Here is a 14,293-nt window from a genome sequence, read left to right as displayed (position 1 = left end):
CTTTATGTCGCTTATGCACATATACAGACACACACACACAACTGCATATGCATTTGTGCACAGCGCCGCTGTTGACAATATTCAATTCGATTTTTTCCCAAAGGTTTTCCTTTTTTCGCTCAGATTTTTTATTGTTGCCACATTACGTTTTATGCTACGTCCATTCAATTCTCTCATTTGCGGTTTAACCTTTTGACCTATTAAAATAAATTACTATGGATTTGATTATGCCTGTGTGTGGACATGGCGCAGCTTAAGCATGTATGTGTGTGTGTGTGCTTGTATGCATGGGATTTGGAAAATTTAATTAGCACACAGTCAAAGTTTACTGCCTTTGTCATACTTAAGGGTAATTTAGTAGCATGACCCTTGACATGCTAATAGGTAAATGCATGTTTTTCCGACAGAGAAGCAATTTTCCATCTTCAATCAGGTGTAATAGAAAAATGTTTGCGCTGCGATGAAGTTGTGAAAGTTATTGGTTTAGAAATTTCACTGACTTCGTTTGCTTGTGGTTTATGCGCCGTTAAAAAGCTTTTGGGACAACATAGAAGTCATCGGAAATATCAATAATAATATGAAATAATAGGATAATCTGAAAGGTTTGCTTTAAGTAGATAGATATTTTAGATTTATTCGAAAGCTTAGCAATTACCCCTTAATGTCTCGTAATTGCTCTATCGTCCATTTTGAGCATCAGTGGGGATTATGAAAACCTTCGGATTATGTGTTTACCAAACTGACTTTTATATGATATGTATACGTTATGAACAGTTCTACCTATTTAGCCGATACAGTGTATATTTTTTCTTGACAGTGCGTATACGAAACGCCGTCGGATTCAATAAAGTTAAAGTTAGTTAAAGCTCTCATCCATTTAAGCCACCAGATGTTATGTATAATAAAACCAAACATGGAGACTACGGCCCTTAGTAATTTAGTTTAGTAAAAATAATGCATTTCGGCGTTCATACTTTTCTATAAATTCTAGTTGTTCCAGAAAGAACCATTTGTGTCTAGACTTAGCGTTTTACAAATTTAATTTAAGCACTTGATAGTATTTCCTCTAAATATCATTATTTTATTTTTTCTAATAATGATCAGAATTTAAGTCACTAACCAATATTTCAGGGGTCCAAAAATAAAAAATTCTAAATTTCCATTCTCGAAATCTTTTAGCAATTTAATTTTCATGGTTATACAAGTACTAAGCTGCTAAAGTTAAATTGAAAAACCAAGATGCATTAATTTTTCCTAAAAATTATGTTTCTGAAAAAAATGCTTTTTAAGGTTTAACAACAAAAGCATTAAAATGAGAAAGAAAGCGAAAATGATTAAAAAGAAAATAATAAAGCTCTTTAAAATATTTTTTCAAATGAATAATAGCAAAAGTTTAAATATATATTTACAAACTAAACTAAAAATGTGAAAAAGAGAAGAGAAATTTCAAAATGACTTAGCGAATTTCAAGCGGAACTTCTAGTTTCGCCTGCAAACTTATTTTCATTTAAAAGCAAAAAAATAATAATAAAACAAAAAAGTAAAGGAAGAGTAAATTTCGCACAGGCTCGCAAGAAGAAGAAATGAAAAGCGTGAGAGAACAAATGAAGTAAGTTGCATGCAAGGAAAGGCAGATAACTCTTTGCAGAGGGTTCAAATTTCAGCGCAGGGAATACAAATAATCAAAATGCAAAAAAATATAAAATGAAATAAAATTAAATTAAAGCAAAAAAATATAAAAAATTGAGATCGAAAGTAAATAATAATTGAAAGTGAAAGTAATTACTGCGCAATACTTCGGTGTAATGCATTAGTTTCCATGTGGCGGTGTAGTGGTAAGCATGGTGGAGTACTTGGAGGATATGGTACGGATGTGTAAGTGAGATTATGTACAGTTACGTGGTGTGTCGGAATTTTATATGTAAGTCACAGTATAGTATCATATTTTTCATACTTAAAACAAAAAAATACTAATCGTTTTGCATTAAAAAGTTGTTGAGACTATCGTGTGTCGTGTAACAGAAATTCTGCTCATGCTTTGAGTACTTTGCCTGTGCCAAAGTGTGATTTACAAATAGGATTTTATATTATAAACAAAACTATTAGCACTTCAAAGTTAAATATGTGGTTATATACTAATACTATATTCATTATATAAGTGTTATGCAGAGAACTTACCGTTGGCGTATTTAATAGCGGCGGCAGATTATTGAGCAGATTCGATGATTGTATATCGACGCGCACTGGCGGTGCTACTGTAGTCGGTGGGGCGGGTGTGGCAATGGGCACCAAAGTGCCAAGCTGCAAGAGATACATAAACAGGAAGAGAGAGAGAGAGAAAGGGAGTGTCAAAATATGATTTCGCAAAAACAAATATTAATAAATTCATTTATAAAATATGTAAATGCGCCTCAGGCGCCTCACAGCTAAATTTGTGTAAGCGCTTGAGCGCCACACGTCGCGTGACTAATGCTGAATAATGTTTATTCGCTTGCTTGGTTACACAAATTCGCACATGTTCATAGATATTCTGTGTGTTCGGAGGCAGGCACGCGTTTCAAAATATGCAATCATAAATTTGTGATTAAATTGTGCATAGATTTTAATAATTCAGTACTAAAATGAAGGCACAGTATAGCGGGCAAGTACATATGGGAGTCAGCATCTGTTTGTGTGTGAGAGAGAGAGATAAAAGTTTGCCAAAAAAACGCGTCGCAAGTATATAAACATAAACAGAAACCAAAATAATCGCTTTGGCCAAACAAACTCATGTGTGATAACACATATACATTCCGATACACACATATATAGCATACAGTCGCATATAAGCGCGTGATGCAGAAATTTGAAAAACAAACCAAGATCCACACAATGTACCCAGCAGAGAGAATCATACTTGCAACGCTTATTAGCAGAACCATTAATTTTAGTTTTTTTTCCAACAAAAATCGTTTGTTATAAAATTCTAGCATAAATCTGTGGAAAAAAAAGTAGATACTACTCTGATCAAATTGAAAGGTGAATTTTGTCCATTTCATCTCCTTCAAAGTAATCCCCTCCAGCTGCAATACACTTATGCCAACGAATTTTCCAGTCATCATAGCACTTGGCACTTGTGATGGCATTTATTTTTGATCCCTAAAATATCTGATATTATTTGATTTGCCATCTATATATCTTTAGAATTTTTTATAGATTTTAGGTAATGTCGTAATGCAAAATTAACATTTTTTTGTTATTCACTGGGTAACTGCTCCCGTATTTAACTTTAGTTTTGGGCTTAATAATTACACTTGTTTACAATCACTTTCCGATTGTGGTTTTAGAGGCCATTTCTTATTAATTTTAGGTTGATAAAAAACGAAAATGATAGTGAAAACGTCCTTACATTCCATTTGCAAAAATGACAAACAAAGCTGTTCTTGATGGAAATTTTTGAGTTTTTTAATTAAAATTCATAATCAGGACCCATGAAGTACACCGCAGACCTCTTAGTACAACAATCGCGAATTTTTCCTTCAGATTTGTTGAGTAGTGTGACTAAAAGATTAAAAATAATAATGCAACTTCTGCATCTGTGGTTTAGGACATAAATTTTATTATGAGCAAAGCGCTTATTTTAGCTGCAACGGATAAAGGCATACAAATTATATTTTAGCTGTTATTATTGTGCGGTTACTGTGACGCTGCCATGATAAAGTAATAAACGGAACCTAAGTTTGTATGTGTGGAGGGTTGGTTAAAATACAATTCAGCCAATTTGAATTAAATATGAATTGTTGAGTCAGTATTTAACTAAAATGTATATAATATAGAATATATATATATATATATGACTGCAAACACAATCGCTGGACAACAGCAGCGGTTAAGAATACACGCGCATTTAGAGCCCAACACGCAAATGAGACACTATGTTGACGGCGACTTAGCTCTGGTGATATTTTTGCTCAACAGTTCTACTGCTTTTGGTTCCCGCTTGTAATTGTTCAAATGATTAATCGTTGTTGTTATACGTTTAGCGGCGTCAGACGCACAAACGCTTGCATGCTCAACATAAATGCGTACATGCGTGTGTGTGTACTGAGGTATGCAATAATTTTGCCGTTTAAGTAGAGCCTTTTGTTTGTGCGAATCACTTTTGATAGCGAAGTAAATGTTTACTTATGTTCATGCTTCACGCTTATACATTTGTGTGCGCTTAAGAAGCGTTTATGTATTTTAGCTAGAAATTTATTTTTACAACATATTTAACTGTGTTATAGATATGATGGAGTGCCATGTGGCAAATGATAAATCACTTCAATGTGTACACATATTTATTTAAAGAAAAAACAGGAAAGCTTTATTTTAGGAATGTTTATTCATATTTTTTTGGATTTTGAAACGGAACGCTTTCTGATTTCCCATTACTTCAGGTTCGAGGTTTTCGAAAAGAAAAAAAATAATAAAAAAAATATTATTATTTGACACCCCATGGAAGGGTAAGCGCTTCGTTCACAAAAAAACCGTTACATTTTTTGTAAAAAAAAATGTTTTTTTACCCCATTAATCCTCCTCTTCTATAAAATGTATATAGATACATACGTAGACACACAAATATTCTCGCACATTCATCGTCTTGACAGCTTAATCGTTATCAAGCAAGCAGAAAACTCTGTCAAACTTCAGGTGGTACTGTGGGAATGAGAGTAACTGTAAACACAGCACATGCACAAAATAGCTCACAAAAGCTTGTCTATTTTTAGAAGAATATGTGTGCGGCATCCCGCAGATAACAAATGATTTTCGGCATCACCTGTGCTCATCTCCTGTCACACGCTGAATGACAAGCATTTATTTAAATAATTTTCAGTTAATGAAGAAAATGTGCGACCTGATACCTGGACAGAAAGCGTGTTATGAGTTCAGCAAAAATCCGTGCATATAATATATAGCGTTTAGCTAAAAAAGGTCTTACCGCCATGCAAGAAAAATATTACTATCTTCTATTTTGTGGTGAACTTCCGTGCTCGGAATCTATTTCCTTTGTGCACGTCTTAAAAACTGTGGTGGCTGACGTAGGAATGTGTGCAGCAACTTTATGATTAATTAAAATTTAATGGTTGTCTTCAAAAGAGCAATTTTAACCAAGTGTGTGGTGTGTTTGTGTTCCCATGCTTACAACCTTTTAAGGGTCTTTAGTAGTTTCTAGTAGTTGCGGCACATAATTACTTTCCAAGCACAATTTTTCTAACATATTTACCAACATCAATAGTGTAATTTACTAATGTAGCGCTGTATCGTTCAACTCGATGTTTTTCTATTTACTATATGAGAATTGTGTTATTCGTTTTGTTCGTTATTAATTAGTTTTTAATGATAGTTTGGGCATTTGTCCTTGGAACTGAAATGAAATTTAATCGTGCGACTTTTTGTGGCAATTTTGAAAGCTTAAATATTGGTATTTGTGGTCTCACATAAAAGTAAAATTATTATAAATATCTGGGGATTAAAAGCGTTATTTTTGCTTTTGAACTACAAAAACTCCTTTAAAATTCTAGCATCGCAAGACCACACACGGCTTTGGTTGCAATTGAGTTGAAACTTGTACAAATGAGCTGTTAGCAAACAAGCGTCTAAAGGTGTGAAAAAAAATTGTTCGTTACGAGACAGATTTTGAGATATCGGTCTGAAATTTCGAACATTTATGCTCAAGAAGCTGCTCATTTCTCGAAACCGCGGATGTTGAATCACTATAGGCTATAGCTGCCATACTCACTGAGCGATCAATACCCAGCCCACGTATGGAATACTTTTTTATTTAACAATGCTATCTAAAGCGTCGCTATAATATCCGAAAAAAATGCTCAGATCTCACTATTATAGTAAATAGCAAGGCACTTGTAAACAGAGTTTGAGAAATCACTTTTGGAATTACAATTTCTCTTAGCTTCGTTCAAAACACCTTATCAGCGCTTACTTTACGAGCTTGCCTCAACATTTTCCTTTCATGTAGCACGCAGCCATAAACCTACGCGCGCATTACGTCGTTACGATATTGTTTTTCACTTTACAACGATTTCAATTTAAAACTTGAGTACATGCCATTTACGCTGCCACCAAGGCAAGGCAAGGCAATAAGCAGCCATGTGCCTGATTGATTCCACTCATTCCTATCTTCTTCTTCATGCACTTCTCTCGACGTTTTTACATTTTTTTTGCTTACACTGTTGCTGCTGTTGCTGCTGCTTCGGCCACTCTGCTTGGCTTAGTACTTCTATGCTTTCTTCTTCGACGCTTGTCTAACTTCACAATTTGACCCAATTACGTGAAGTATGCAGCATGAATATACTTGGAATCGCACGTTTGCCGTTCTGCGTTCGCTTGTTATAGTAACAAAGCCGGTAACATCATCACTACCAGCCATTAGCCGGATGACATGTTGCGTATACGCCATCGTGCTGCTCTGCGAAAGCTTATATAAGTGCACACACACATACACCTGCACTATGACTTGTTTAAGTTGGATAACATGCACTTTTTTAAAGTGGGCAACTTAAATTATAATACTTCAATTTGGTGTATCATCAATTGCGTATTAGACGCAGGAACGTGGGGCGGCACAATCAGGCCTTGATTGCCTGGCAGGCAGAGAAACTAATAAAAGTTATAAAAGCAACGAGCTTGTACGGATTTTGTTGGTATGTATTATTGCCATTGGTTACTTGCAGCTTATGTTAAGTTAGTAAATTATAATTTAATGAATGTAAAGTCTAGCTGGTGAATCACTTCTCAAACTTAATATTGTTTCATGCATTTTTGTGAGTACATTTTAGCTTGTTTTGGAACTGAAATGATTGATATTAATGCTGGAGAGATAAATAATAATTTTATACTCTTCCAACATATTGTTACATAGCATAATGGTTTTGTTCACCTAACGGTTATACGTATCAACAAAAATTACTCAAGTTAGACATGGGTTTATAAATATATAAATGGTTGGGATGATGAGACGAGTTGAAATCCGAGTGATGGTCTGCCTGTCCGTAACTTGAGTAAAAATTTATATATCTGTATAAAACTTGGTGGGCTAAAAATGTTGAAAAAGTGGGCGAGGCCGCGGCCTCTAGTATGTTTAATGTACATGTCACCTATACCACTCAAGACACAATAACCAAATTCGCTTACCGCAAGTCCTTGTAAAAATGGATCAAATCGGAAGATAATCCAGTCCACTCCCCATATAAGGATACAGTTAAAAACTGCTAAAAGAGCGATAAATCAATGAAATTTCCTATCTTTGGACTTGGCGACAGTCTGGGTTTGGAACGTTCAGTTCTTCTCATATTCATATTTCACAGTGCGAAAATAGGTGAAATCGAATTGCAACCACGCCTATTTCCCCTATAATACAATTTTAAGTTAAACATTTTAAATAATTGTTTCACTGGTATCGGTACTTGGTAAAGGAACTTTTAATTTTGATCGAACTATTCTTTCACAATGCGACTTATACGACTAGGATCATGGTCCTTCTGGTGAATAAAATTTGCTTGTATTAGCTTTAAAAAAATTTCACAAGCGGACTTTATGGTGCTTTGGATGCACTTATTTGGATGCTCTACTGACTCTTTTCATTTTTTTTTCTGCCTTTCTTACTTTAGAATTATAATTTGCTCTTATCACTCCAAACTGCTTTTCTACGAAAACTTGGTGGCATTTGATAGTAGTTTTTGGCAAATGCTAATTGCGCTTTCAAGTTATTTTTTACTTATGAAAGAGTTTTAATCTTGTAGTGTCCGAATCAACCGTTTTTTTGGATTCTACCCTAAATTGCTCGGTCAGTCGGGTATTTTCCCACTTCTTTGATTATTTTAGTATCCTTTGGATGGTTTGATCTTGGCGCAGTCTCTACTTCACCATTTTTTTCTAATTTACTATCACTTTTTTATTTTAGCTTTGATCTATAATTTTTTTTCTGCAATTTTTCTTTACCCAATCTATTTAAATGGTCCTGTCCCATCACTTTTTGAAAATCGAGGGTAACTTCTGAATATTTTGGCATTTCACTATATAGAATCTGATGAATGTTAACAAAATATTTTTTGAAATTAAAATAATGAAACTTTGCATTTAGAAGCTTATTTACAGATGTTTATATTTTGAAGGTAAATATAGTCTCTTAGTGCTCTTCATTGTATAAAAAACGCGTATATTGTGCACAAAGTTGTAGGCATGTATGTTTATATAGTATGTATGCATAGAGACTAGGTGTGGTATAGATAACAATATAAAAGCGTTGGTCAACAAGCTTTTAGAGCTAAACTTGCAGAGCTAAATATGAAGAGAAAAACAACTTAATGCAAATGGTTTTTACGGTAAATGCAGTCATCACCATCATCCTCATCATCATCAACAAATTGAGGTCACTGCTCTTTTGACTTTTTTGCGCTGCTTTATTTTTTAAGCAAACAGTATGCGAAAGTACTTAATTGCGGTGGTAAGATCCATGTGACCGTGTGACATGCAAATTTATGCACACATATGAGAAAATTGATTTGTGTGTGTGCGTGTATGTGAGTGTTTAAAGTGAAACTGCATCCCCTCAACTGGGCAACAACTCAATTTGGGTCAGCTGCTTGCATCTGTGTTATATTTACTCATGGCTGTGTATGTGTGCGCATCGGCTTGCATGTATGCAAAGCTTCAAGCTCGTCCATCATCTCTTTAGCACTTTAAAATTCATTTTTTGTCAGTTTATTACTTTTTTGCCTTTTTTTCAAGCCAACAAGTTGCCGTTCTACATTGTTGAGCTCTTTTTTCTGCTGGTTTTAATGCGATTTGTGTCTCACGGTTGCTTGGAGTTGAGCTGGCAGCGCCAAGAGAAGTTTTCAACAAAAAAAATTTGTGTAAAGTAAAGATTCTTTTGCTTAAAAAGATGTAGTAATGTATTTTTTGACGAAAAAATGCTTAATTATGATAAACGGTGTAGCTTTAGTGTTTTATGCTCAGGAATTAGATTTTTTCTTTCCAATATAGCGTTTAACTCAAAAACTACACGTACGTTTAGAAAGCCTTGCCTACATTGAGGCGTCTCCGCTATACATTCTTCTTATTCTTCAAATCTTCTATAAATTACTTAGATTTAGGCTTTACTTTTCTTCAAATCTCCTAAAAAGTTGAGTAGTTGTATTGTGTTCTTACAAATCTAAAAATAAAGTGTTCTTCCATAGTCTCAACTGGGTTCAATTACCTCCTTGCTGTCAAAGGCTCTAAACGGGCTTTCCCAGAATTACTTTAGCCAAAGTTTTGAAGTCATAAATACACAAAACAAAATTTGGCAATGGCAATCATAAAAACAATGTCAGAATTTTGGTGAAACCTTAAACCGTCCAATGAAACCTGAGCTTTTGGCAAGGTGAGCGGTTTCGTCACACAACCTGCTCACTCACCACTTACTCACCCACTCAGTAGCCCACTCACACACATGCGCAGGCACTAATGGCGGCGCTGTGCAGCAAGAAGTGGTGCTGTGGTGCGTGGAAACTTTATGGCTATGCTACTAAGTAAACAGCATTTGGAAGCATGAAGGACTCGTTGAACTTTGTGCAAATATTTACAAAACGTGTAGCATAATTTTCGGCAGCAAAACAGTTGAAGTGCCGTGGTAAATAGCCAAAAAGAGCTTTATTGAGTTGCCAAAGCAGCTTGATGTCTACATATCTATTGTGGATACACACCTAAATATAGAAAAAGTCTATGTACTGCTAGTGCTAGTATGGTGTGTAGAGTTTAGTGTAGCTGTAAATAAACCGTTAAATTCTGTGGCATTATTTGAATGTGTGTGCCAAAGTTTTCGGTTGCATTGAAATGATGACAAAAGTTTTAATTACTATTCAAAATTAAACAGCAAAGCAAAGTGCAAAATTAAAGGAAAAACATAAAAAATCTACAGAACATACAAAACGAGTTGTTGGCAAAAAAAAAATAATAATAACAAGTCAAACCCGTTAACTCGTGCGGTGCATCTAATTAGGCTACTTAGCCTAGAAAAAGTTGAAGCGTCAGTTAAACTGTCACTGCCTTTGCCATGCAGCGCTCGCTACTCGCTGTTGGGTGCTGGTTGCTGCTTGCCGGTTGTCACTGTGTAAATTTGCGCTGTCAATTTTTGTTTTTACTTGGTTTGTAAGTAGAAATTCTGTGCATATTCGCTTGTTTGTTGTTGGTTTTGGGTTGTGCCTTTGCTTTGTGTTGGCGTGAAATTTTCCGTTGGGTTTTTTGTGTTGGCTTTTTGTTATGCAAATTTTGCCGGTTGGCATTTTCCAATTTTGTGTTATTAATATTATATTTTTAGCGACATTTTTTGATGGCGTTTGGCAGGACATTAGTTGTTTTTAAACTGCCCTTTACAGTATAAGCACTGTTTACTTTTTATGAACCTAAATTTGGATTATCGAAAAACGGACTGACGGTTCAGTGTTTGTGTATGGAAATCACAACGGTTAATAATAATAATAATATATATATATAATATTTGGATATTAAACATATTTGAGTTGCTTACAGCGGCTTCAGTGCAAATTGGATCTAAATCTTTCTATAAATCACTTTATATCAATAAGGTGACAGTTTTAATATATTTTATAATACAACCAATACGACTGTATGAATCGTAATGTGTGTGGAATCAGCGGAGTCATCACCATCAAATGAGTTTTCTAAGTTTCGAGATCTAAAAGCGCTCAACACCAGAAACAAAAAATTCAACAGATAAATTTGAAATTTATTTACATATAATAAGCTTTTAGGATTTTTGTTATTAAGGGAAAGCAATATATTGGGTAGTCTAAGAAGTCTTTTCGTATATTTAATCAAACTTTAACTTTTTTTTTTATATGTATAATGAACTTTAATGAACCAATCATGTACCATTTTGGTCGAGCATTCTTTGCCATGTTTTCGCTAGAGACGTTATTAAATCGGTGTAAAGTTTTCTGGTTTCTCGTCGAAAAACTACGACAAGTAATTTTCACGGACTTCTCTTGAAGCCAACATTACTCCATTAAGGGAGTTCTGCATAGACCGAAACAAATGCTAGTCCAGTTTCTAGATTTTGCCGAGTCTTCAAAAGTTTGAGTGGTCTAGCGTTGTCCTGATGGATGGCGAAACCCTTTCTGTTGATTAGTTCTGGCTATTTTTTCCGATTGCTTGCTTCAATCACGTCAGTTGTTGACAGTGAAATGTAGAGTCAATCGTTCGACCCGGATGAAATAGCTCATAGTAGATGATTCCTTTCCAATCCCACCAAACCGATAAATACGCAGTACTGAAGACATGATTTAACTGACTCAGTACGTAACGCTTATCATTTATATGAATACTTTATGAAGTCTCCGTCGTATCTTTCTGGGTGTAACAAATATCTTGACAAACTTAATATACCCTGTTCAGTGTACAAAACCGGTAACACATATAGTATATTCTGGGCTCTTGAAGTGAGTACACTTTAAATTTTCACTTTCGATACAAATCTTTTCATAATTGCTCTGCCTTCCTTTAAAGTGGATGTTGAAGCTTTCTCAGAAACTCACTTGACATTTGAGAAAATTATTCACAGACTCTCCGCAGTCCGTCTCGACAATGCTCTTGAATAGGTAAATGGTGTGGCCTAAGAAACGAATGTGTTTTGAATAGCAAATGCCACGGAAATGAAAGTTTGCTTGTTTTTCTAGTTGCTTGTTTATTTCTTTGTTTATTTACCCACACACACACACGCACGCACACGTACTTGCTCGGCTGCTGCTTCTTACACAGTTGTAGCTACAATTGAGTGGAGCAGCAAAGCATTTAACTAACAACCTAAGGCCGAAAATGTTTTTCAATAATTTCCTGTGCGCTCCGTGTCTCAGAAAAGCATTTTTGTTATATTTGTGTATTCTACGCACATTATTGTTGTGGGACAGTGGAAGCAACAAAACTAGGAGCAATTTCCATTTTTACAAGTTGTCATCCAATTTATTTGAGTAGCTAAGCAATTCTTGTTGCTACACATTTGCATAACCACACACACACACACACACATACATACATAGACTGACAGTTTGCTATTTTTCTTTAAATATTCTTTTAGTTGTTGTAGTGCTTTGTGTTGGTGAGGAATGGGCGGCTCGTGTACTAGGTGTGGCCGTGTGAATGTATTTTCTTGCTTAAAATTTTGCTAAAATGACATTTGTGGCTTTGCTAGTTTACCGCATGTCCATGGGTTAAGCACGTGCTGGCTCTTAGATATCACATGTCTACACAGCCATATACGCGCGTGTGTGTGTGTGAGCGCACTGTTATTTGCTTTGGGGCAGTTTTTGCGCCTGCACATTAGGTAGCCATTAAGATTAACCGCAAAATTGTCATAAAAAGCTACTCATAACTTTTTAAGACTTTCATTATGATGCTACCTTTGAATCTGTGTTTATTGCTGTTGTTGTTGCTTGCAAAAAGGGTCAGGCACGTAATACAGCGCCTTAAGGTGCTGGCAGTCTGGTCTCAGAAGTCTATTTTGGCATTAATAAAATTGGTATTAGGGAATTTATGGAGCGCGGTTGTGTGCGTGAGAGGGAGAGGAAAGGTTTGTTTGTGAAAAGAAATGAGTGTTTTACAGAGACTTACGTAACTCATTAAAACTTTACAGCTTTTCTATAATCGAATAAGTACACTGTGTATGGATTTGCTTGCTATTATTGCTACCAAATAATAATCATAATGTTTATCATACAGAAAATACAACTTAGACCTTTGGATTAACTCAGTGGTTTGTTTTGTTCAGAATACAAGTATATTTTTCCCCATAAGTAACGCTATTATCGATTGGGACTAATAAAGCGTTCCTAAAAGGATAATAGAAGGTCATCACAACCGAGAATTTTAACAAATATACAATATGAAAAATCTAAAATACGGATGGAGAGTTGGTATGCTTAAACTGGCTTAAATATTTCTAAAGATTTCTATTAAAATACATATTTTTTTTTGTCTAGGTGAATTTTGATCCTAAAGTATCTTGCTTACAGATACTGGAAAAGAATAATACATTTTAAATACATTATAATTACTTATAAAGTCCATCGAATTTCATTTCACTACAACTTTCTCATCTGAAGCGACTTCAAAAGACTTCGTAAGAAGACAATAAATTAAATTATTAATGTCATGCTTCTGTGCTTATTGTATCAAAAAGAGAAGATCAAAGAATTAATTGAATTAATATTGCTTAACATGAATTATTTAGAAAGAAATATAGAGAGAAATGAGAATGCCAAATTCTTGGTGGATTTCTAACAAAAAATATCCAAAGAGCAGAGAGTTGGTCTTCGCTTATCCTTGGCGCAGGAAGCACACGAGTTCGTACTTGGCAAGATAGAATGGAAATTCAATGATAAAATTAAAGGGAAGCAATTGCCTCCGAAGATCTGACAAATATGAGGCAAATGAAGTGGAAAATTGCTGCGTTAAAAATAATTTCCGTCGTAGTTTCCTTGATATGCGTGTAAGATTGGTTACACACATACACCGATATCAGCACATAGACACAAGCGGGGGGAAAAACCGAGCAAGCCACAAGAAAAACAGAGACACGCACGAGCGTACACGCAGACAATTTGAACTTCTTGGCACAGCTTAAGGGAGATCAAGCAAACAGGTCTCGGTTTAAGAGCCTCATGGCAGAGCAGCAGTAGAAAAAACCATATGAATGTTGTTAGAACTGGAGGAAGGGAGGCTGAAAAGTGTATGAAGTGTGGGAGCAAGAAGCTTATTGAAAGCTATTACACACGGGTACCTATACAAGAGCACATTGAATATATGCGCAGCTTACTCGTACGACGGCAGCGCCAAGTGCAAAGGATGCGCAGCTTGAGACAAATGTGTTTGCGTTTGGTGGCACAACTGTTGTTGTTGCCGTTGTACCGCAACTGAAGTGAAACGCTGACGACTCAACGATTGGATAAATCAACAAACCGGAAATCGAATGTGGAATCGCAAGCGAAGCGAAACAGTACAGCGAAGCGCACTCGGAGCAGAAAGCGAATGAAAGAAAGAATGGCAGGCGGAAAACATGTAGCATGGAAATAGAATGACAGCAATAGGAATAAATGAAAACGCATTGTGATTCTTATGCACAGATACTTGCGGGTTGTTGTCACTCACACAACTTGACGAGAGCAGAGACGGCGGTTGTAGCAGCTCAAGCCGTTAGTCAGTTAGTCAGGCTGTCTGCAAGGCACTGAGCCAGTATGTCACTCAGCCGTTCAGTAAG

General features: G+C 35.5%; 1 protein-coding gene across 22 annotated transcripts in view; it reads right to left on the bottom strand.

Moving 5' to 3' along the window:
* The window catches only part of LOC105232701 (collagen alpha-3(IX) chain), a 382,089-nt gene that overhangs the window by 38,219 nt on the left and 329,577 nt on the right, over window positions 1-14,293 (bottom strand). For all 22 annotated transcript variants that reach the window (XM_049457510.1, XM_049457513.1, XM_049457505.1 and 19 more), the window contains one exon: window positions 2,179-2,301. In XM_049457510.1, the coding sequence (XP_049313467.1) occupies window positions 2,179-2,301 (123 nt within the window). The remainder of the gene's footprint in view (window positions 1-2,178; window positions 2,302-14,293) is intronic.

The sequence above is a fragment of the Bactrocera dorsalis genome, chromosome 5 (genome assembly GCF_023373825.1).
Source record: "Bactrocera dorsalis isolate Fly_Bdor chromosome 5, ASM2337382v1, whole genome shotgun sequence".
Taxonomy (NCBI): domain Eukaryota; kingdom Metazoa; phylum Arthropoda; class Insecta; order Diptera; family Tephritidae; genus Bactrocera; species Bactrocera dorsalis.
Note: the sequence above shows the minus strand (reverse complement) of the source record. Positions and strands in the feature narration are given on the sequence as shown.